The sequence below is a fragment of the Zootoca vivipara genome, chromosome 1 (genome assembly GCF_965207765.1).
Source record: "Zootoca vivipara chromosome 1, rZooViv2.hap1.1, whole genome shotgun sequence".
Classification (NCBI taxonomy): domain Eukaryota; kingdom Metazoa; phylum Chordata; class Lepidosauria; order Squamata; family Lacertidae; genus Zootoca; species Zootoca vivipara.
Window position 1 is genome coordinate 45749277 of NC_142582.1, and position 25319 is coordinate 45774595.

A 25319-nucleotide genomic window follows, 5' to 3' on the forward strand; every position below is an offset into this window, starting at 1 on the left:
GCCAGTGTGCATAATTGTGCCAGTTGTATGGAAATGAGGAAAGTGAAGAGAGCTTTCCCTCTCTGCCTTCCTTCCAAGTAGCAATCCACCAGAGTTAAAGCATCTTAAAGCACTTGATAAAAGTGTGCTTTGAAGCAACCTCCACTCCATCCTTTAAAGAATGGAATGGATGCAGCTTCAAAGGGCACTTTGCAAATCTCCCCATGCTCCTCTTTTAAACCTCTGATATTGGGTTTGAAGAGGAAGCATGGGAAGACTTGCAAAGCGGCAGGAGGGATTTTGACAGGTGGGTGCCCCTATGTGGTGTGATTTCTTGCTACATCTTGCTAGTACTCAAGTAACACATAAATCAGTCCTCCAAACCATTCTGCATTACTCAAACTCCCCAGGATGTAAATGAAAATAAACTGACAAAAAAAAGTTATGCCCAAATCCCCAACTTCTCATTTCATGATGATGGAAGTTGAACTCTGGAAATTATATACCAATTTCATCAACCATATCAACAATGATTTGCAGAGTGATTTCTGTAGCGCTAAAACCCAAACTGTATTCTTCAATACCGCTTCTCTATTTGCAGTGCTGTTATTTATAACTTTAAAATATTAGGGGTGCTTTTTAAAGTGTAGCATTACACTTTTGCATGGACTTAATTTAGAGCTGCTCTGTATGTAGACTGTTTGGTTGTAGTCATAGGCTGAAAGAAGCTGCTGCCTGGGAGATATTTTTGTGGGGCAAGGGGAGGATAGGGTCAGATGAAGTGAATGCAGCTCTGTGTGTGTTCAAATACAAAAGGAGCTTAATTAGTTGTTGTCTGAACTTCACTTACAACGTAGATTGCAAACCACTTATGCACTGGAAAACCAATTGATTTAAAAGCAGTGTTTGCAAAACTGCTGCAACAGCCCTCTGAACTCTTCAGTGAACAACGAGTTCAACAAAAATAACCTTTCGTCTACATTATTTAGTCTATGTTAAAAACATATTAATTCAAATGTAAAAATATGATTTTCATTAGCAAGGCACTAGAGTATAGTATTGAAGTATGCCTTTGGATACATATTTATCTACCCTAAAATAATTAACTTGCAATTTGAGGACAAAATCAGATGTAAGCCCATTTTTAATATAGTGTAGGAATAGTGGGGGTTAACTTTTCATGTAAGGAGCGTGGGAGGCAAAGAATAAAACCTGTAAAGCAAGAAAGCACCATAAGATAAAGTGGGGAAGTAAAATATTTCACTACTTCCTTGCACTCTCCACCCTGCTTTATAAATGAATGGTTAAACCCATGTTTAACAAACATGCATATGTCTGGTTAGTCCCTTAAACCACAGCTTCCCCTAATATATAGATATTGAAGAGTTGGGAGGGATGGGTGGGTAAGGATCAGACTATATTCAACACAATGCAACTTAAAACACTGTGCATTTTTGTCAAATTGTGCATGACTTGGGTTCAAGAGCATGTATAAGTTCTAAATCCAGATATAGGCATGAACTATAGCAGGTACGTTCAGAATATATGCTACACAGAATACATGCTAATCAAGAATAATTTTCAGTTTCGGATAGGCTGGTAATAAAAAATCCCTAAATTCCTCAGATGCAATCAAAATGTATACACATTTTTATATCAATTGCAGACACTCCTATGCAATGAACATCAAAGTATCTTATTAAAATAAGAGAGAGACTGATACCGTGTGTATTCTTCTTGAAGCTTATTAGGATCGCTTACAAAAAATTTGACTCTGAAGTTCAAGCTGTGAGGAGATCCTCCTAAAATTAACCAAAACATCGTATTAGATTTTTACAACTTTAATTTAGGAATTATTTATCATTATTTAATGAACATTTGCATTCAAAAGAGATAAAAAATATTTTGCTCACTCTTTAACTGCTTCCTGATTGGCTTGTTTGGATCCAGCCACCTCTGGGGGAATGAAAAGATTACCTCATTATGTGTTTTTCTAAAGTAACACAAAGCATTGTTGCAACACGTCTCTTAACAAAACAAATGTACATATGTATGTTTTTATTGTATGTCACAATTGCTAGATACAAAACACAATTTTCCTTGATGACTAGTCCAAGGTGGGTTCTTTGGACCCTGGTTCCAAGGCTTTAAATACTTTTATAGACTCCTATTTAGATTACTACACATTTTTAGTACACCCTATAGCAGTGACAATTGTCCTCTAATTCTTAAATAAATCATTTTAAGTGCCAATCTGTCACATTACTATAAAAATTAGCAATTGAACTCAGCACTAGAGGGAGCATAATGAGAAGCCTATAAAAGTAAGATAATTCCAGATGTTGTAGCTAAGTTTAACGCCTTGAATGAGATATCCCATTTATTCAATTATTATTCCAAGAACTGTTTATCAATTCCGAAATAAAACTAATTATTCTGTCTCTCAAAGCTACAATAAACCTACCATTAAAATTATGGACTGGTCATTTCTTTGTCAGAGGGCAAACGGGCAAATTTAGCAGGAGATCAAATTCTCTCTCTCCCCCCCCCCTATATATTGGCATATACAATTAAAGAAGGTGTCTATACTTTCCCCCAAAGATGTAGACTTCACAAACACTCACTAATTCCTGAGGGGAGAGCTAGCAGGGGCTTGGAAAATGAGCTAATATAAATGGTGTCACAAGCATGAAAATAAAAATCGGTTGCCAGACTTCACCTATTAAAGATGTGCAGGCTGATATTAGAAAGAACAAAAGGCCACATGCATCCTGTTTAAAATAGCCATATTTTCCTTAGGAAACTAAGCTTGCCCAATTCTGTCTCTCTGAAACAGCCAGCATGAACACTGAGCCAAGGGGTGTGTTACCAACCATATGTGCAGCCTTCAAGAATTGCTTTCTAGGCCACTGATTTCTAGGCTCTGCAAGCTGGAAAAGATGCTTTATCACCACAAAGGATCTGTCATCTAAGCTAGTGCACAATCAGTATGACTATTCTTATAAGAACCAGTAAACAAAAGGACCACGTTGTTCTAACATGTCACCTGATGGTGCAATACGAAAGAATGTATGACATGCTGTGAGTGTTCCTCCAATCTGTGAGAATTTGAAGTAAATGATACAACACTGTAAAAATATTACAACAGTAAGAAAGCTTTATGTTGTGGAAATGAACAGGAATGAAAACGTGGGCGTGCCAACAATAATAAAGAAAACTGTTCCTGATGAAACCCTGCCTTATGTGGCATAATAATAACCAAGACTAAAACAAGATAAAAGAAAGCTGGTTCCTACCAAATGCAACGCCAGCTTGCTGACAAGAATGAAACTAAGGGCAAGAAGCAGGGATGTAGTCTTCACCACGGAAAAAAAATTCCACTTAACACACAGAGATTGCTGATATTCTCAGCTCACGCGGCTCTCTCTTTGGAAAAAAAGCTTGCCTAACAATATGGATGGAATAGATAGGATCGAAAATATGCATACTGCATCCACAAATAAGTGTTTATTTGTTCAGCTTATGCTTTCTGAAGGGTATCCAGCAGCCTGGATGCAACAGAAATCAGGAATATGACTTCCCCACAATATGGGCATTAGCACCTGGTGTTCTTGGTCAGCTGCCAGGGTCCCAGGATGTCTGGTGCTGCTTAAAGCACCATTGCTGCCTGTCACAACCAAATAAGCCAAGCAAGGACCATCAACTGTAGAACGGGCACACCAGAATACACTTTGTCTAGGGCCCCTCAAATCTGGGATCAACCCTGTTTTTCTATTCCTCTCAACATTACCAATTTCCAACTAAACCCTTTCTGAATTCAATTGGTGTTAACCTGCCCGGAACACTATATAGCTGCCACCTGAATGCTAGCAATATCAGAGGACAATGAATGACTTGTTTCTATGGACTGCTATTTGTCAGATGCTAATGAATGGATCTCAATTCCACTTCAATGCAACATTTTACTTAAGTTGTCTTGGTATACAATTTTGATTTTTTTTCCAGTGCAGTGAATAAATGAAGCCTACTTCCTTCACCGTTCTCCTTGTAAGTAAAAAAAGGCTTCATATAAGCTTATTTTAACATCTATTTTTTCCTCCTAAAATGCTTTGTTTAAACTCTAGAAATTCCATGACACACATGGTCTTAACTTTAGCATGGTTCTCCAAACTTTATACCATTTAAAGAGAAAAACTATACTCAAAACCAGGAAAATACAGCACACTTGCATATTTAGCATTCATTTACAAAATACTATCCCAAGTTTTCTTGCAACAGTAAACAATCAACCTTACTAAGACAACTGAAGGAGGGTGAATCTGTTTTGAGATCTACCGGTTTTAATCAGCCTTGATTTTTTAAATACGATTTTATTAAATTTTCTGCTTTTCAATTTCAGATAAACACTTTACATATTTAAAATATCAATGACTTCCTTTCTTCTCTTTCCGTGGTTCATTTTACATATCTTATATCCCTGCATAATTTACAAAAACTGTACCAATCAGTTTTCCATTATTACATCCATTAAAACATATTTACACTGTTGAATTTATCTTAATGCTGCCAGTCTGCAAGTTGTGCATATTCTGCATGTTGATAGCCTTGATTTATTTTTTTTAAGGGTCCCTCTAATGTGGCCATTGAACCCTGGAAATCCTGTATGATACTATGAGCATGTATAATCTTATATCACTAATCACTTTGCAAGTGATTAAATGAGATCTTGCATAAGCTTTTTTTAACGATTATAAACAGCTGGAACAAAACCAGACATTCAAAGTTCCCATTACAACCACTATATTATAGCAAAATATTAACTATCTGAAGTATTGTCAAAGAACATATAAAACCATTCTAGAGAACCAGGAGACTAAAACTTAATTTAATGCCCGCCTTCAGATGATAAGTTAATAACATTTCCTAGCTACTAAACTACAATTAGTATTAGCATTACAATGGATTGTGATATCTGCAGAACATCTGCTACAGAACCAGGTAATGACTTGTATTTATACCCTAAGATGCCAACTTCTGCTGGTAAATATGATTGCTTTGCATGTCAGGCACTAGTCACAAATAAAAGTGACAGAAATAAAACCAAGTTAGGCATACTGAATGATTGTACTGATCCCTTCTAGAGTATGTAAGCAAATCTGCAACATGTCATGTATTAATCAAAAGTTAGGGGTGGGAAGAAAATACTATAGTTATAAGTGGATAAGTAGTAAGCGAAATAAATAGATTCTCTTCATCTTTTTCTGTAGCAGAGGTGTCAACATTTTGGGTGAGATCCAATGTCATGACAATGAATGTGATGAGGCTTCCTCTTCTGTACCATGCAGCCCCCATGACTCTTCCAATCCACTACAGAGGATTTTTCAACCCCATAAATGGGGGGGGGGGTGTCATGGGAGGCTGTAAGGGAGAGGGAAAGGGAAGTTCCATTTTAGAATCAAAACTCTCATAAGCTCAAGTGCATAGCTGCCAAGTTTTCCCTTTTCTCGTGAGGAAGCCTATTCAGCATAAGGGAAAATCCCTTAAAAAAAGGGATAACTTGGCAGCTATGCTCAAGTGGCATGCCACACCTAGTTATCCCTTGTAAGGTCCTTTTCAGGCTCTCCAAAAAATTACTGAATCATTTTTAAGTAAGTAAGTAAGTGCTTAGTTCTGCAACAGAGCTCTCCTACAAATGGCTCTGCAACATCAGTCTCTCCCTCACCAAACTAAACTTAGTGCAAGTGTCTAGAAGTGTAGAACTTGCAATCTCAAACTTTGAGAACAACAAAGAGGAATTTGTTTAGAAATCACACAGCTTACCGGGTTATCAGTAGAATCATCAGCCAATTGTAAACCAAAATAGTCTCTTTCAGTCAGATCAAGATGCTTGAAAACTATATTCAGCAGAACTTGTCCCTGATCATGTTTCTGTAGGAAGAAAATAGCAAATGAAAATGTTTTCAAAATCATTCAACCACCACCAAAGCAGGTTACTTTGTCTCTAATCACTACCCATCCTGGAAAAATTGAGACAGAAACTGGGTCTCTGAGAAAACTTAAGACTTTTAAATCAGAAAGTTTTATTGTCCTTAACCTGAAAATCTGCATTTCAACTTTGACTTCTTCCCACTTTCAAGCCAGTATGCTCAAGTAGTTGAGAAAGTTAGACTAGGACCTGAAATATCAGAGTTCAAATCCCTGCCAGCCATGATGCTCACTGGATAACCTTGTGCCAGTCAGTCTCTCTGCCTAACAAGACTGTTGCAGGAACAAGATGCTGGGGGAGGGAGGTAGATATACCACACTGAGATCATTGTGGGAAAGGTGGGATATGAATTATTATTACTACCATCATTAAGAATTGCATTCAGTTTATATACTGCCCTTCCTCCCAAATAACCCATACAGCAATTTCCTATTGTTTAAGCTGAAACAAACCTTACCAGACTTCTACTCTGGTCCTTTGGAGGGTTTTATGATGTAAACAAGAGACCAATTCCACTTTTCAACTGCATTGTCTCTTGGTTTATATTTTTGGACTACAACTTAGGAAGAGTGGCCTGGATAGTCATTTTGAAAACTCGCATTTATAGAAACTAAAGCAGAGATACCGGTATGACTATATATATGCCAGATGTGCATTTTTAAACCTAGTGTGCATCTTTCAGATCTTTGAATTCTGAAACACATTATACTTCCGTAGGACAGGCTTTACCTTGTCTTTTGTGGCTATAAAGCCAGTGAAGCAAGGAGCTGAGACTTTCAAAGTGATGCCAATTGTGAAAACAGTTCCCTGAAATTTTATCAGTCACAGCATCTGAAAAGAACCTCTTAATTTATTTAAAGCTAAAGGTCCACATTGACATACAATTTCTCTTGTCAGGTACTCATGGCCCAAGAATACAAACTGTCTGATAAAAACAAAAGAGCCTGCATATTTCAAAATATTTATTTTAAACATGTCTTCATTTGCAAAGTATAACTGAATGTGACAGCCAACTTTGGCTTGCTCAAAAGATGACATGTTCCTATATGTCTCAAATTCAGATGACTTGTCTACTGCCACCATATTACAATGCAGCCTTGTGGCCATAAAAATGCTAAGCAAGTCTGCCCCTGCCTAAAATACTTTAGTCATGTTTCTACCTCCAAAACCACATAGGTTTGCTTCCTAACCACTCCTTTGTTTCTTTCACGCATTCCAGACTATGTGCTTCCTTTCACGCTACCTTGCATGCTTTGGCCTGTTGGCCAAGTTACTTATGCAGAACTTCCTTTCTGTGCACAATAAATGCCGAGGACCAAAAAAGTTGAGAAACATTTGACATGGAAAAGCTATTTCACAATACATTTTCCCTTTGTAAATTTTAGGTGTCTGAACAGTGTCCTAAGTAGCCTTTTGGCATTTGTTTTTCCACAAATGCATTTTTATAGCTTTCTCATTACAAAAAGATGCACTATTTGGACAAGTGTTTTGATAAAACTCCTAAGTTTTAACTGTAAAACCCATCATTGGTCTAAATCAGTCACAAGCTGCCTCCATTCAGCAAAGATCAATGTAATCTCTGTAGGTTATTACTGACAGACCAGTTAAATTATTGGCTACTGTAGACATACTCATAAAGCTCAAACTTATTTGCAAAGCAACCTTAAAATATACATGTATCCAGCACTCAGTGGGCAGCAAGAATAGGGCCTCCATTTGATTTTTAACATAAGGAGCATTAATAAAAATGTTAAATATGGAGTTATTTGTAGTTCTATGCTTTTGTTTTGAATACATGCAATAAGGTTACAATAATCAGAATAAACCATTACGGCAGCAATCATATGTGCACTTCCCTGAGAGTAAGTCCTGTTGAACACTGTGGGACTTCTGAGAAAATCTGCATAGAACTGTACTCCAAATGTCTTTTGTAAAAGATGCTTTGGGACAATGTCCAAAGGAGTGCATTTTAACACACCTCTGGCTTCTGACACTTTAGGTGAATGTTTTTAAGACCCACCTTATTTCTGTAATTGTAAGTTGCTTTAAACTGTTTTTAATAATAAATAATAATTTCTAAATTGTACTAATGTACTAATATAAAACATGTATAACATTCAAATTTATTCTCATTCTAGCTTAATATCAACCTTTATTTGGGTCTCATAGTATTTAATTAAGCAAGGAATCATTTTCAGGGTATAACAAGAGGGAAAACATTTTAAGCTATACCGTGGTGCCTCGCTAGACGAAATTAATTCATTCCACGGGTCTTTTCTTATAGCGAAAAATTCGTCTAGCGAATCCCATAGGAATGCACTAAATTTTTTGACTTTTTTTTTGCCCACAGGAACGCATTAATTGAATTTCAATGCATTCCTATGGGAAACCGCGATTCGCTAGACGAATTTTTCGTAAAACGCATTCGTCTAGCGAGGTAAGCTCCGCTTGAAAAATCCTTTCGTTAAGCGGAAATTTCGTTAAGCAGGGCATTCGTTAAGCGAGGCACCACTGTATTATTTGTTGCAAAGGTCCCTACTAAAATGGTGCATTCTGCAAAGTCTTTAAAACACTATATACATGGATGTATCTAGCGCCAGCACTCATGCAAGGTGAATTTCCCATATCCTCCTCAGGCCATCCCTGCTGTGAAGCCTCGTCAAAAACAAACAAACCAGGAGGCCCTTGGGAAAGGACTCTGTATTAATGACCATGTTAATGTAAGTAAATGGATGGCTAATGTATACTATTGATTAACTAAATATGCAAAATCAAGAGCATGTTTTCTAAAGCCTAGGACTCTACTATGAGGCAATTCTAAATGAGATACAACATGTTTCCTACAATATTATACTTACGTTAACTCTAAAAGCTTGTACAGTATTGTCCAGAAGAAGAATATTGCAGACCACCTCTGTATGCTGTCTGTCTCGTGCCAGCTCAGATGCTCGTACATTGTAGGTTCTGCCAGCAGGCAATCGGAAACGTGCGGTCATTACTGTCCACACGACGTCTTTAAGGGGGGGAGGAACAAAGATCATTAACACTTTAACCTTGATAATTCAGAAGTTGGGTTTAATAACAAAAACTAATCTCAGTTACTGTATCCAATATATTCTACTTAGTTTTATAGAATACATGTATTTTTCCTTTCAAGCTGAAACTAGCAAATTTCTGCCATCCTTGAGCACCAACTTTAACTTGACCCTTTCTTATTTAAGAAAGAACATTGCATTATTATCTCGTAGCCATCCATAATTATATATTCTAAGATTTATTTTTTTTAAGTCTAGAAAGTCTGCGTTGTAAAATAGATGCAAACATTTTGGAGGAAAATGCAGGCAAGAGCAAATGAAGCACAGATCACAGGGCAATCTCTGTAAAATCCTTAGTTGTTTTTGAATGTGTGCCTGAGGGGCCAACTTCATGTATGTAGTGTAAAATCCAAGTATTCCTTCCATATGGTGATGGATCCATACTACTATGAAAAAATCATGGCAGCAGTGCACCTTTGAAATAGCTGCTAGCAATGCCATTGAGATTTTATGAAATGTGTTACAACAACCATACACAGCCATATGACAAGAGGTTCTGATGGCAATCATCTCATTCTAATCTGTATGTGCTCCTAAGATGTAAATTATCCTTTTAAATTTATTATATATTTATAATAAATACTTTGTATATGTTAATTGCAACATAATGGAAAGGAGAATGAAGTTGTGTCCTAAACAGAATGAAAGCCACACCACACTTCATGACCCCCCCATTAGTTCACAGCAGAAAATTAATGTTTAAAGCAATCCAAAGTACCACCTCTCTCCTTTATTTAAGTTATAGCTTTGACATCTAATTCTGAAAGGTGGAATTTTAAGTAGCCACCTTTCTAGAGACCAGGTTTTCAAGTACTATGTCCAATATGTATTTTGCAAACTTACTGGGCTCATTTTGTCAAACACCTGCTTTATGAAGGTTTATGAATAGTGTAGAAGACAGAAAACAAACTTAACATAATGAACATGGAAAGCTAATTCCTTTTAGTGCATGTAACATCAAACACAACCCAAGTACCCAAAGGTAGAGTTTTACAGTGTTGCAACAGTAAATGCCATTGCATTTAAAAAAAGCTTTCAGAAATGCAGGTTATAAAGTTGTAACGCAAACAGTATAAATATAAATGTAAGCAAAGCTTGTCATGCCAAACTACAGATTAATCTTGAGAGCTAAACAAAGTATAAAAGTCATTAGAGTGGATCAAATGTTCTGCACTGGCTAAGTACGTTTTTTGCTTTGCTGAAAGAACTCTTACTAGAGAAGAACCAGAATTGCCCCAGGAAGTTAAATAGAGATGACGCTAAAAGAACATCTGTGGAACCAAGAATGGGTTTTATTCCCTGCTAGTTATAAATTGAGAATAAGGACCAGAGTACCACAGCACTAGTTCAAAAAGCACAAGGAGTCTTCAGACTTTTATTGCTCAAAGAGCAGCTCCCCCCCCATACCATAAGGGAACCATTTTTGAAAATCAAGAAAATTTGCAATTCAGAAATACAATAGCTTCCTCCCTAGTTACTGGTACTAAAAGTTCAGTTTTGACATGCTGAATTCCGCTCAAAACTACATAAATAACTCACACTTACATTTTAAAATTTAGCTTTTTTAGCACTCTCTCTCTCTCTCTCTCTCTCTCTCTCACACACACACACACACACACACACACACCTGGGAAGAAGCACCACTATTTCGTTCTTAAATGAAAGTCAACACTCCATAAGTTTACACTGATGCTTGTTGGCAGGGAACCACAAAGCTCAGGAAAGAGCCCTTTGGAAATTCAACAGAATTATTTTCCCTTCATGGAAGTGCAAGAGAGCAGTTTAAAGGCAAAGAGCCAATTCTCTTTCCAGATCACAACACCCGAGTGATCACAAAGCCAGCAGGGGCAAAGTTTACTATCTGGAGCTAGAATGCTCTGCACAGCAATTTCTACCTGCCCGGTGGTATGGAGCAATATACAGTACAGACAAGTAATGGGGGATTCTACTACATAATGCTGTGTGCAGCAGACAGTTGTGCCTTCAGTCCCTCGTATATTTAATTTTGTACATAAGAAAATGCTCGTTCTACTCAGTTTGCAATTGATTGATTTAATAGTTGTGCTTATTTGTTATTTTAATGTAATTTTTATGTTGCAGACTGCCCAGAGACAGTATACAAATAATGTGTATGTGTATACTGTATGTATATGAAAGCTAGTGTCCTAAGTGTATAGATACATGCAATGAGCATCATGAATCTCGGCCTGTGTGACACTCATTTGATGTGTAGTGTCCAACTGTACTATAACTTGTTCTTGTTTACAGGGTTCAAGGTTATGCAGCACACAGGCTGTAGATCTGGATATACTGTGTCAAGATTCCATGAAGAACCGTATACAGTATTGCCAAAATAAATGCAACCAAGTAACAACTACTATCCAATATAGTGCAGTGAATCTAGGCTTTAAAAAAAAGAGCCATATGAACACATGTTTGAATGAAATTCTCTGTACTGATGGTGCAACAGACTTAAGTTGGGGCACATGTATCTTGCAACATGCATGGAGCTGCCAAAAGGCCCATTTGATTTGGAAGTAAGAATAATCCTAGTTGCTCCATTTTAGCTGCTGAGATCAGATCTCAGGGCAGTGGAAGCCGAGAGCCAGACACACTAGGAAGGCTATGAGTCACTGGTGTGCTTTCTAGGGATGCTGAAAGAGAGAGAGTATGGTACACAAGAAATCTGTCTCTGTTGGGACTGAGCCAGTAAGTGTTATTTTTATTTTTGCTGCTGTGTTTGTTTTGGTGTTTCATTATCTGTAACTTGGTTTATTCTACATTTTCCCTCATCCTATTTTCTTAGTATATTTTCATCATCCATTATTGATGATGAAGTCAGATATCTATGGAAGTTATTGTCAGCTCACTTTGCTTGCAGGAGTCTCCATGTGTACCATAACTGGCTGGTGTACATAATTTTTGGTAATTTTTAGAAACCACACAACAGGTAGTCAAACAGATTGTGCTAAAGGCAGTACCTAGCTCCTGCTATTCATACTTTTAATTCAATGTTTCCAAAGTGTAGAACTCGGTCTGTGTATACTTGATCCATGTGGTCCATAAACCCAGACCATGTCGCTATGTAAACTGTTCACTGCATTATTTCTTATGAAGAGGTTCACACTCTCCCCTCGCGTATGCTACAGCATATTTATCCTTCAGAAATATAAAATACAAGCAGACAGGTTTGCATGTACAAGCAGAATTATTGTGAATAAATTAAAATGTAGATGAAGGATGAGCATGCTCAAGTCCTTTGGTACTGCAGCATTATCTTTCTGCTTCTGCATACAAGGTTAGTCTTCTAGAATTACTCATTAAGAAAGTTTGTTTTGACTTTCTTTGGCTGCCAAGTTTACACGCCCTAAAGTACCCAAGGACTTCACACTGGGATTTCAAGGTTATTTCACAGCAAACTTAGTTTAACAGCTAGTTCAATACTTATTATATAAGTGACTGGTCTCACGGCACCATTTGGAATAAGACAGAAAATGATGAGACAGAGGTATCATCATTTTATTCATTTTCAGTTATGAATATATTGTGAGCAACAACAGAGACGTGCATCATCTGTGATGCCTATCACAGCAGAAACCTCCAAAAGCTAAGTTCTGTGGCATTAGCACAGATGCTACAGAAAACAGGATGTCATTCATCCCCAAATAAGTATAAACTGCTGGCACCCTGTACTGTTACTATGTGCTACTTGCATAATATTGTATAGTAACTTACATACTTGCTAACAGAGAAACATTTATAGTTGGAGAAGTCTCACCTTTGTATGTGCTCGCCCTTTATATATGTTCACTAGTGGTTTACACTGGAGTCAGACAAATGTGGAATTTCAAGGGGAAATGGTACCACCTCAAGGTGTTTTGGCTTGTCTGAGGTGAAGTGGGAGCTATACAAGATAATACAAATTGAAGCAAGGACCATGGTGCTTTGGTGACCCAAACATAAGAACAAAATCCTACAGACAAGCATCTGCTGAAAGAAAATAAATGTCTCTAAGCTTAAGACAATGATAGGGAGGAATGGTGGAGGGAGAATAAACACTAGAGCTCTGTTGTGAACAAGCTTCTAATAAGAGGGAATGATTTCACCCAGAAAGTGATTCCCTTTGAGCTTCCCCAATAAAATCTAGAACAACATTCCCTGAACCTATTTGCTTACAATTTGGCAGGTTTCTTACACAGGAAAACCCCTCCAGTCTGCAATTTTCAGACCCATGTCCACAGAGCATTAAGTAAGATAAGATTTGGGGGGGGGGCTTCCTAAAACTGTAATGGCTGCCCCTCCAGGAAACCACTGCCATTATCCTTCTGAAATCAGTCCAGAGGATTCATGCCCTCAGAAAGTCTGGTCTTGCCTGCAAATGTCACCCAATTCTACCCCAAAATAAAGTTAGAAATTTCCTCTCTTTTTTTAAAGTTAAAACTTTAATCTTTGCCCAGCAAACATATTTGTTTATAATTTGGCAAGCCTTATTCACTCCAGAGGGGCTGGTGTGCTGCAAATCTTATCTATTCCTGTCTGAAGAAAAAAAAGCTATGGCCATAAAAAAAAATCAATAGTGAATAATCAGAGTAAAATGAAACAGACATCCTAACAAGCATGTTGGGCAGAGACTGCCTGTTTTCAGAACTGCCAAATCATGATCTGAACTTAAATTTATGGTCTGTACACTCCCACAGTCCTCACCCCTTCACTGCCATAAGTGATTCTGAGTTATACACACAGCAGCAACTTTCTTCTCTTCCCTGACCTCACCACTGGCTTTATTTAACATGCAGCCTGATGAGAGTGTTTTGGAAAACTCAAAAGCTTCCTCACTATTTGTGACTTTTTGGTGGTCCTAAGAAAGGTATTGGCCTAATCCAGCTTTTGAATATATTTCTTATAGGACAACATGGTTACATTTGTTTTCTGTGTTACTAAAATGTTACCTAAACATTTGTTTTCTGTGTTACTAAAATGTTACCTAAATGTTTTTGTGGCGATGCTGTTAAATATATATCCCTGCCTTCCTCCCAAAGGAAGGAACACCATATGTATTACGCAAGGTCTCTCTTCCCTACATCTCTCTATGAAATGAATATATTTCTTACTATTACTGTACTTATAATGGCCAAAGATTATACTTATTTCCTTATTAAAAGGAAAGATGGACCAAAATAGTTTTTATATATATTGCTAAAAGAGACACAGACTTAAAAGCTAATTGTTATTTTTTTCTGCTATTTAGATGGAAGCCCAAATACGTGTTTGCCTTCAACATGGGAGATGAAGGAAAGCCTGCAGCCAATAAAAAAGTGATGGGGAAGAGAAAGCAGCACACAGAAGAAATAGAGAGGGAGGCAAATGTTGCACATTTCTTCAGCATATATTATGGCAATCAAACTAAATATTCATAAGGATTCTGAAAAGTACAACCATAAGCAATCTGTGTGACATACTAAAATTATATGCTTGTTTATGAGTTATACTAAAGGCTTAATTTGCTTCTTCTCTGTCAAAAGAGAGTGAACATGATCATAAGCCACTTCATAAGGGCTTAACATGCCCCCAAAAAGGAAAGGAAAGGAAAGGAAAGAGGGAGGGAGGGAGGACTACATGAGGGGACACACAATTTCATATCCCATAAAAATGCTACTTGGAAGATGAAAATTTCTTAGCTTCTTTTATAAGTGTTTAATGCATGGATCTTAGCACTCTGGAACCCAAGTCCTGGTGTATTTTAAATGACCCACTTAAAAGCCAAGGACAGAAAAAACAGCATTATGAGGAAAATATATTTAAGCAAAGATAATATACAAATGTATGTAATAAGAAAACTAAAATAATAAGCAGAATAAGGTCATCATTTGCCTTGAGGCTATGGAACATGGTGTTCAATAGAAATAAATATATTTGTAGGCCTGCCTTTCATAGAACTAAAACTATAGATATATTACATGAGAGGATGACGTATAACAATTAAGAAATTTCTATTCATGCAACTATAAATGAAGATCGTTTACTGTATTTTTGCTTAACACTTTCAAAATTCACCTTAAAAAGACAAGCAGCCCTGTTGTGTTTAAAAATCTATTAATTTAATATTAATCACAGAGTTATTACGTAATAAAATCCAGATTTTCAAGATTCTGAAGACTGCCAACATGTGGCAAGGCACAGAAGTAATGCAACATGGCTCAAGGTTTCTCCTGAGGAGTAAAACTCAAGGCTAAAATGTGTGTGATGCTGATCTAAGCTGCCATGCATGCAGCCAAGGGTCAGACTATTATTAAACTACTCTGTAAACATGGCTCTACAGCTATTTATATTTGCCAGTTTTGTATATGCTTTAGGATAACATTAATTTTGTCAACTATAACCTGTAAATCAAATCAAACAGAAAACAAAGTTAAGGACAGACATGCACATGTACAGAGATAGGATTAAATTCTCTTTTAAAAACAACACGAATTACTCCTCTGTTTTCTCATTTCTGCATTTCAGGTTTGAATAAATTTTGTCTTAGATTTCCCTGAACCAGAAACACAGTTATTTCTGTAACAAGTTGCTGTTCCCTTCAGCTGCTTGCTACAAAAACCTGCTACAACTAAAAGAACTAATTAGCTCCTGTTATTTAATATGATTAACCAATATTCAGATTGCAACTTAGCATTTCAGTTGATCAAAAAATGTGATCCAAGCTCTTTCCATTAACATCCCTTGAACATAATCATGATTTTAATTTTCTAGCAGTTTCCTCCCTATCTCTGCACTTCTAGAGAACAAGCATAACTCAGTACAGTGGTACCTCGGTTTATGAACACAATTGGTTCTGGAAGTCTGTTCATAAACTGAAGCATTCATAAACTGAAGCGAACTTTTCCATTGAAAGTAATTGAAAGTGGATTAATCCGTTCCAGACGGTCCACAGAGTACTTAAACTGAAGCGTTCATAAACTGAAGCGAACTTTCCCATTGAAAGTAATGGAAAGTGGATTAATCCGTTCCAGATGGGTCCACAGTGTTCATAAACCGAAAATTCATAAACCGAGGTTCCACTGTACGTGAAAAGTAATGGAGAAAGTGCTGGGAGTACAAGAAAGCAAAAAAGGGGGAGTCAATAAACAAGAAAATAAACCTACATCTTAGGTTCTACTGCATGGTGCTCTCAGTTAAGACATTTGGTTGGGCATGTTCAAGTTTAGTGCAGTCTGCTTAAATAACGAAACACTGAATAGAATGCCAGTTCCAAGTTCTATTCTTCCAAAGTCTTCAAATTCTGTGATTTGAAGCCTCAGATATAAACCATGTTTTTATTTGCACACTTTAAGCTACAGATGTTTTGTTGTCATGAGTTCTTGAAACGGTGCTTCTGCTACCATTATGCAGTCCATATTTCTATTTACCATGAACAAACAAACAATGCCTATTATTTCTGTAGATGTCAGGTTTTGCTGATCTTGTGATTTTTTAATTTTTGAACATTACATCTGTATACAGATTAGTCTCCCATTTTCCATTCATGTAACTGCATGGATATACATACAGATCGTGCCCAAACCTTCCAATGTACACCCCCCCATACTTCTACGATTTAGTGGTTAATATAATTTTGAGGCAGACACATATTTTCGCTTCAGTTAAGAACCACTTCACACACGTGACATTATTTCTGCGTATATTGCAATCATTACAAAAGTCAAACTTCCTGTGTTAACTGAAGAGTCATTCATTCATTCATTCATTCATTCAGTTTATTCATTCCATTTATATACCACCTTTCCGCCGAAGGCACTCAACGTGGTTTACAATTTTAAAGTACTGAAAGATCAGTGTACAGCTCCATTTCATTTGCTTTAATGGCATTAAATGGGGACGGGTACCTTCTACATGTAGCTGGGACTCCAACTGCCATCAGCCCAAGCCAGCATGGACAATGGTCAGGGATGATGTGAGTTGTAGTCAAGCAATATCTGTGGAACACCACACTGGCTCCTGCTATGTCAAGAAGATTAGACAAATTCATGGACGATAAGGCTATCAGAGGTTTCTAGCCATGATGGATATATTTCACCTACACTGTCAGAGGCAATAATTTCTAAATATTGGTTGCAAGGGGCCACAGGAGGGGAGAGTGCTGTTGAGAGCTTTCCACAGGCATCTGGTTGGCGACCATGAAAACTGGGTGCTGAATTAGATGGGCCATTTGGCTGATCCAACAGGCTCTTCTTCACTTCTCAGATACTTGCAGATAAAAAACAATGAATGCAGCAGACTATTTTACCCAGTTCTGCACACAAAGGTAACATCTTGAGACTGGTTTGCAAATGAAGTTTTCAATGCAAGAGTCACTACCATGTGGGAAATTGTTTCTTGTTTTAGTGGTTACCATTAAACATGTAGTACAAGGTAAGGTTGTGAGAGAATGTTTATAATACTTAAGCATATGATTCTCTCTACATAAGATTCCTGTTCTATGAAACTGCCAAAGAGTGATTTTTCTGTTATAATCTACTCCTCAATTATTCCTGTTGAGCAATATAACATTGGGACACTGTGGGATGTAGTGGTTAATGTTAAACTTGTGGGAATCCAGGTTCAAATCCCTGAACAGTATGAAACTCTGTAGGTGGCCTTGGGAAAGTCATTACTTCTCAGTCTAACCTATTTCACAGTTATGAGATGGAAAATCACCACCTGAGATCCTGGAGAAAGGCTGGGAATCTGAAAACAATATGCATGGTACATGACATATGCAAATCCTCCTTTCGGGCTTTCAAAACATTTGTGCACTTTCAGATCCCACCTGTTATGCCAGTTATCATGCATAAAATTACGGCCATGTTCAAAAACTTGAGAATCTTTTCATAGGTGGAGAAGAATCCAATTATACTGGTATTCTAGAATTTCAACTACAAAGATTTTAGTTCCCCTAATTTTTTTTAATTACTGTTCATTTTTTTTCTTATTCCCATTAACATTAACAGAGATTATTGAAAGAACTCAACTGAGGAGAGAAAATTGAAGGTATAGAGATCAAGTAAAAAAAAAGAGTTTCAGCTTTTTCTGTTGTTATTATTACAAGACTTCCCAATTATGTTAGTAAATATTTCCCAGGATGAATGGAGTTTTTTAAATTAAATTTGAGTAATTAAATATCTGCATGTCACTAGATATTCTAAATCACATGAATTATTGGGGGGGGGGGCACAAACCAATAGGCAATTGCTCACCAACTATTAAAAAAACTAAGAACCTAACAAAGGATAGTAAGATCACTTTAGTTTCAGCAGGGATAAGTGACACTGTGAACTCTATGTGATCTTGGAAACATACATCATAGCTTGTGCTTGATGTGCTTTTTAATACAAAGAGGAAAAAAATCATTTAAACTAGGACTTAAATGTAAGACTTTGAAAAGTTTATTTCATATGGCAGAAGTGAGTCCCAATCTCAGGCTTCATAAACATGTTACTTGTGAAGGTATACAATGTCAGAATCCCTGTCAGGAGAAGTGGGGAATAAATACAGCCATACCTTGGGTTACAGACACTTCAGGTTGTGTGTTTTCGGGTTGCATATCGCGCTGAACCCGGAAATAATGGAACGGGTTACTTCTGGGTTTCGGCACTCGCGCATGCACAGGAACACTAAATCACGCTTTGCGCAGAAGCACCGAATCACGACCCGCGCATGTGCAGATGCGGCACTGCGAGTTGCAAATGCTGCGGGTTGCTAACGTGCCTCCTGTATTGATCACGTTCGCAACCCGAACGTCCACTGTAAATAAATAATCCTTAAGATTCATACATACAGCAGGATGTCTTTCCACATACAGATCCATGTTCCTTTTGGGATATTTGTAATAATATCATTATTCTGATGGATTAACTTGATGTTTCATGGTGTCTATACTGTATGTAATCTGTATGTTGATGGACTGTGCATGTCTGTACAGGTGGAGAAAGTCTAATAAAAAAGTTAAACTGAAAGCTATCAGATACTAGTACAGTATTTGGTTAAAAAATAAAAACAAAAACTAGCTATGAGAGGCTGATTTACACATAGTACATTAAAGTTGATCTAAACATTCATGGAGAAAAAATATTCATGTAATGCTACTCTCTTGCAACAGCTCCATTTTGGAACAGTAGTGTCCCAAAGTTTTTGTTTTAGGTCGCAACTCAGAAGTCAATGCCTGACTATGTTTCAAATAGGGAGCCAAAACTGGAATTTTACCAGCTTTCTTGGCAATGGTTCCAAAGTGTCACTGGAGAGTCATTTGCTTCATTTCTACACTCATACCAACAACCAGGAGCCCCCAAAAATGTAGTTTTCAGTAGTCTGAATCCTTAACATGGAAATCAGGTGCACTGTAAAGCATTATTTCCTGGGATCCAAAAGTACTTTGATTGTTGCCACTACAGCAGTCAAGTCCCTTATAGAAGGCTTATAGAAGGCATCTAGGAGCAGGAAAGAAGGGACAAATCCAGAGACCATTTTGCCAAACCCAATTACAAATCAAGCCAAACAATTCCCACATCATTGCTTTAAAATCAGGTGAAAGAAGCAAGTGTTTGAACGCTCCCCCCATTAAATTCACCTACAAGCAACACACTACCATACCAAGGGCAGGAATTCACACTGTCACATAGAATGGGTGGGGGTTGTTCGCTTTGTTTCATTTTCATCTGGGGTAGAATCCAACTACGGTATGGGATTTCCACACATATCCTTAAATCCTGGGATACCTTTTCTGATGCAAAAATTTGTTGCTGTGCCCTAGATTCTCGATTAAACCCTATCACTTGAAAGCAACAACAGTGATGTATCTGGATATATCAGGTGAAGTAGATATCTAGATGAAGTCACAGGCCTCTATACACATGTTAATTGATTCAATTGTTGTGATCAGAACAAAGCTCTTAATCTCAGTCTAACTTGAAATTTCTCTAGTTCAGATGAAAATGTTTGGATTACAGGCACTATATTCTAATCTATCCCCTCTCTTTGCTTTTTTCTTCATCACAATCTATTAAGATACAAGGAAGAAAACTTAAGCAGAAACGAATGCATCAGAAACATTTGCCTTCTTGCCTCTGTATTTATTTTGAGTACTTGATTCTATGACAGAAACAGTATGAGCATATCCAATCACTCATTTTAAAAATGACCTCACAACACTCTTGGTTATGAAGATGAACTTTGCAGTTTATATACCACATACTAAAAAGCAATAAATATTTTGAACTTGTAATGGAAATTTCTTTTTGCAAATTTCTCTTAAACACCTCCCACCAAATTTTAATCAAGCTATAGAAAATTCACCATACAAGCTGCTTTTGCCATTAACCTCTTTATGGCCATGGTCTACCTACTCTATCAAGTACAGTAACACATTTCATATTTTTACTCTCTCCCCCTTCCCAATAAAGTTAAAAACCATTATCTGTCATTGCAGTAATAATCACACTACAAAGGCACCTTGCATCTATTTCATTTTACACAAAGAAATAAATTCAAACCCAAGAGAAAAGAGTCATCTGGACAATGCACCAAATTGTAATTATAATTCTTTCTGTAGTGAAGCATGGAAAAACATTGCTTCTGTTTTTGGAAAACTCACTGTAATCTGAATTCAATAAAATGCACCAAGTTAAGATTTCTACACAAATCTATAAATATTTTTAAGACACACAAAAATACCAAAGCCAGAATTTAAGGCAAAAATGGGTTGAATGCAAAAGGTGGCTTGCATCACTGGAATTCTGACAGCTCCCCTTCTGCTGCCTGTCTCATGTCATTCCAACTATACCTGCACTTCTCTATAATCAACCAATAAAAGTACCCAATAAAATAGTTCTGCAAAGTGGAACTGCACCCTTTCCTTCCCCTGTGAGTCCTTCAAATCTGCTACAGAGGGCTTGGAGAAAACCTAGAGCAAATTTAGTGGGCATGCAGGGACAATAAGTTCTTTTGCACAGCCAGAAGTCCTTACACTAACTTACTTTGTCAGATACCACCTATCAGGACTTGAAATATCAATATATTAACACTGTGCTTTGGATGGGAACCTTTGGGTTAATGGGTGGTTCCAAACTGAATAAATAAATTATACCTGCTGCAGTTTTACTTGAATATTTATTTTGCACAGTACCAGTATTTTAGTAGAATCAGCACTAGCAATGAATAAATGCATTGTGATGATTTCTATTTAGAATGTCATTCTTTCAAAGTGAAATCAGTGTGAGTCATTTAAGAGACGTGTACCTAGATGCTAATGTGCACATATGGGTTAATAGTAGCAGTAAGAGCAAATTTCTAAAACAATTTTCAACTATCAAATACAGACATGGGAATTTTGTACTGTTTATATCAGCACTGCTCTTCCTAATAAGTACATATCCTGAATTTACCAAAAGACAACAAGGTTCAAAACAATTAACTAGTAATTAAAATCACAGTCAAATTGTAAAATTATATAGGAAAGCAAACTGCTACCTTTAGCATTCTATTCTTCTCTATTCAAAATTTATTATCACAAGAAGTCTTGCAGTAAGAGAAATGACAGATAGGGAGATATCCAATTGGTATCCCTTATAGAAGGGCTTATAGAAGTCCCTTATAGAAGGCTTATAGAAGGCATCTAGGAGCAGGAAAGGAGGCAATGTCTGGCAATTCCTTCTCTTCCTGCAGTTCCCTGCCCCAACCTCCATCTGCTGAGCAGCCATCCAGAGCAGATGAGGGAGAGAAATTGCCATCGACTGTCACCCTCCCCATGCAACTAGTAGATGCTTTCTGCCAGCAGAGGGACACCAATTGGATATCTCCCATATAAGTGAAGAATCACTAAGACCAGGGGTCCCCAGACTACGGCCCAGGGGCCACATACGGCCCCCAAGGCTCTTTTATGCTGCCCCGCCGCCCGCTGCCACCGCCCACTCTTACCGGCGCGGTGCGGCTGCCGACTTCCAACACGGAAAAGTGACGGAAATAGCTTGTGCGCACACGCAAGCGTCATTTCCGGTGCACTTCCGGGTCGGAGGAGGCTTCTGCACATGCGCAGAAGCTATTTCCGGCGCTTTCCAGGTCAGGAGTGTGCCAGAAATAGCGTCTGCGCATGCGCATGGGCACGCACAGCCACGTGCTCCCGCGCCCCCGCACGTGCTCCCCCACCCTCCAGCCCACCACGCAATCGGCGCGGCAGACATCCGGCCCAAAGCCGGGTAAGTTTGGGGACCCCTGACTAAGACTGTACATGTAAACCATGGAACAAATCTGAAATGAACCAGTCTAGAAATAATAAAGCTCATTGTAAAATTTGGGAGAGAAGGTATTCCATAAGAATATTTAATTTTAACAGATTAGCTGGAAATTAGAAGGCTTTAAACTATAAAAAGAGCCAAGCAATTAAAAATTACTAGCACAACCACTGTGCTTTCCCTCCACATCATAAATATTTATACAGTCTGACAGTGTTCCAGAGATGTGCATCCTCTTAAAAATCCATTGATTATTCACTGAGGAATGAATTGAAACACCACTTCACTTGTGACTTGAGAGTACAACTAAACTTCTCGCTAGCAAGAAAGTTCACAGAAAATATTCCTAGAAATCACAACGTAACTGTAGACCTCGCTTCTTAAGCAAAGTATTTAAAAAATCAGCTACCAAATCCTACCTACTTATCACAGGGGAAAGTAGTAATTTTAACAAGTCACTGGTGTGCTAACACAATAAACATGTTTTCTATTGCTTTAGTGAGAGAGACAAGGCAGGTCAAATGGGGGGGGGAGAAATAATGGACAACAAGATGCCGTAGAGCACTTGGAAAGCTAAATGTAAAGAAGAAAAAAGAAAAAAAAGGCTTTCAAGAACGAGGAGATTGTGCCAAGAACTCCCAAGACTAGAAAATAACCCAAGTGGTGAATAATACTGCAAAAATTGTTAAACCTGAAGTTTGGGGGAGTTGTCTTTAGTAATTATTTAGACCTATACTTTCTCTATAGAAAAAAAGAATAATTTAAAATTTTAAGGTAAGTAGCAATACCAGTAAACTGCTATGGGTAGTCAAGTATTCTGAACCCTCCATTATCACAAACAGGGAAAACAATTACATGTTTTCTACATTAAGGTACTGAGCATGACCCCCTCCACCCTGCTCAGCTGATACAATGTTGCTGCTGGCTTCCCTCACCCCAGTGGGAAAGATGAGGGTTGCATAAAATCTTTCAGGAAGTCTCCTCTTCTTCCTTGTTTGCAAGTACAGTATAACTGACCAGTATTTGACTGAATTCTACTGTATTCATTTTGCAAGTCAAATGGCCAACACTCTATTGTACTCTTTAAAATCTGCGAAGAGAGCTAACAAGGTATCAGGGTGGATAAAAATCAATGATTTTAAAAAAAAAAATCAAAAAAATCGGATTTTTTTAATTTAAATTGGATTTTTTAAAATAAAATGCTTTTAGAGGAAAATATATTACCATCCAAAGGTTATTCCATCATGAAATAAAGATTATTTTTAATTATGTAGAGTAAGGTTGTATATGTTTAAATTTTTTGGTAAATAAATTTCATTAATCCATTCACAATGTCATGCTCTTCTAGAGGTTTTTGTAAGATTATTGGGCAGTTTCTCTGCCCACAAGATATTATCACGGATGCTTGGTTTACTTTTGCAGTTCTCAAAACTGAATTTGACTCAGCAAAGATCACATGCCTCTTCTTCACAGCAAAAATGTTATAACATGAACAGAGTTGAGAAAAAGACCTTAATCCTATTGTTCTACAAACCTATGCATACAGAATCAACCCCTTCAGTGCTAAGTTTCAAGAAGTTCAGTGAATAGAATAGAAACAACGTTTTTCTGATTGTTTGGAGTGGACAGCATTTAAGTTTTTCCTGTGTAGCTGACAGTCTAGGTTTCTTAAAATATATATATCTTGTTTTTGTTTAGCCAAATTAGTTAACAAACATGGATGTTTGTTTAAGCAAATAACATATGTTGTAATGTTATTGTTTCAGTTGAATAAATCTATTTAAATTGTTATTATTAAGGTAATTATTATTTTTCTCCTTCCTAAGTACAACAGAAAAGTTGTCCAAATATGAATGATTAACCTATCAAACTGGGGATAAAAAAAACTAATAGGAAAAGTTGTTATTCTAAAAATCTTCATCTACTAGCATATTAAAGTTATACCAGCAAGCATTAGTCTTTATGTAGAAAACTATGATTTAAATCAAATCCACCCTGCAAGGTATCCCTGGCATATGCAAACTATTTACTCTGGTGTACTTTCACTGAAATCAATAAGACTACATTATCCTAAGTGGCCTATGAATCACTGTGTCATACGTACTGTAGCTACAGCAATGCCATCAAATAGTGTTAGGGGACAGGCAGCAGCTGTGCTTAATTCTGCTGCCTAGTTCCACACCTTTCTGTGACCCTGTCCCTCCTCATGATACCACAGTACACTCTTCAGTTTCTTGATGCACACTTGCAGCATGGCTATTTCTGTACATAACAATTTTACAGCAGCTTGAGTAAAGGCAGGGTGAAACTAACGGATGACTTTCCATCACTTTGTAAGCAGTGATGGCACCAGAATGCACATGGTACAAAAAGAAAGAAGAGTTGTTTGTCTCAAAAGAAAGATTTGCTTGTTCAACCATGTTGTAGCTTGGGCGGGGGAACCTAGACAGTAAGTGCTACAGAAAATCCAAAGGCTCATGATTAGTAAATGTGAAAATCAGAAAAGGACTGGTGTGAAGAGCAGGGTGACATAAATCAATTCCTGGTAACCTCAACAGATGGTGTGTTTTCATATATGTTTAAAGCCAATGGTTTCAAACTATTACTCTAAATGGATTCTTTTTGGAGAATCCAAGCCATCTTTTAACTTCGAAAGTGTGAAACTTTTCTTAGCCAAGCAGCCAGCCTAGACAAAAGCAACATAACAGCATATGAACATTTGCTAGTGAAAGATACACATTAAGATTTTCCCCTAAAAGTCTTCCATGGCAGCAAATTTAATAATACTGTACAAGAATGTGTTGGATTCAGAGAAAAATCAACGTCAGACTGATTTCCCCCCCCTCCCCTATCAGTTCCCTATAAACTATAAAGCCTCTCCCAGAGGTCAGCAGAACCTGCTGAAAATGATGGGGTGTGGCATGGGGACTGAGGGGGAAGGGAGAAGCCCTGAAAATCAGGCTAAGGCAGCTTCCAGAAGTAGAAGCTGGATCCAAC

At 37.4% G+C, this 25319-nt stretch overlaps 1 protein-coding gene across 3 annotated transcripts in view; it reads right to left on the bottom strand.

Annotated features, from left to right (window-relative positions):
* The window catches only part of PTPN4 (protein tyrosine phosphatase non-receptor type 4), an 80372-nt gene that overhangs the window by 46741 nt on the left and 8312 nt on the right, over positions 1 to 25319 (bottom strand). For all 3 annotated transcript variants that reach the window (XM_035128655.3, XM_060278648.2, XM_035128650.3), the window contains exons 2-5: positions 8824 to 8978; positions 5800 to 5907; positions 1893 to 1935; positions 1703 to 1781 (exon numbers count right to left, since the gene is read on the bottom strand). In XM_035128655.3, the coding sequence (XP_034984546.2) occupies positions 1703 to 1781; positions 1893 to 1935; positions 5800 to 5907; positions 8824 to 8961 (368 nt within the window). In that variant the 5' untranslated portion in view covers positions 8962 to 8978. The remainder of the gene's footprint in view (positions 1 to 1702; positions 1782 to 1892; positions 1936 to 5799; positions 5908 to 8823; positions 8979 to 25319) is intronic.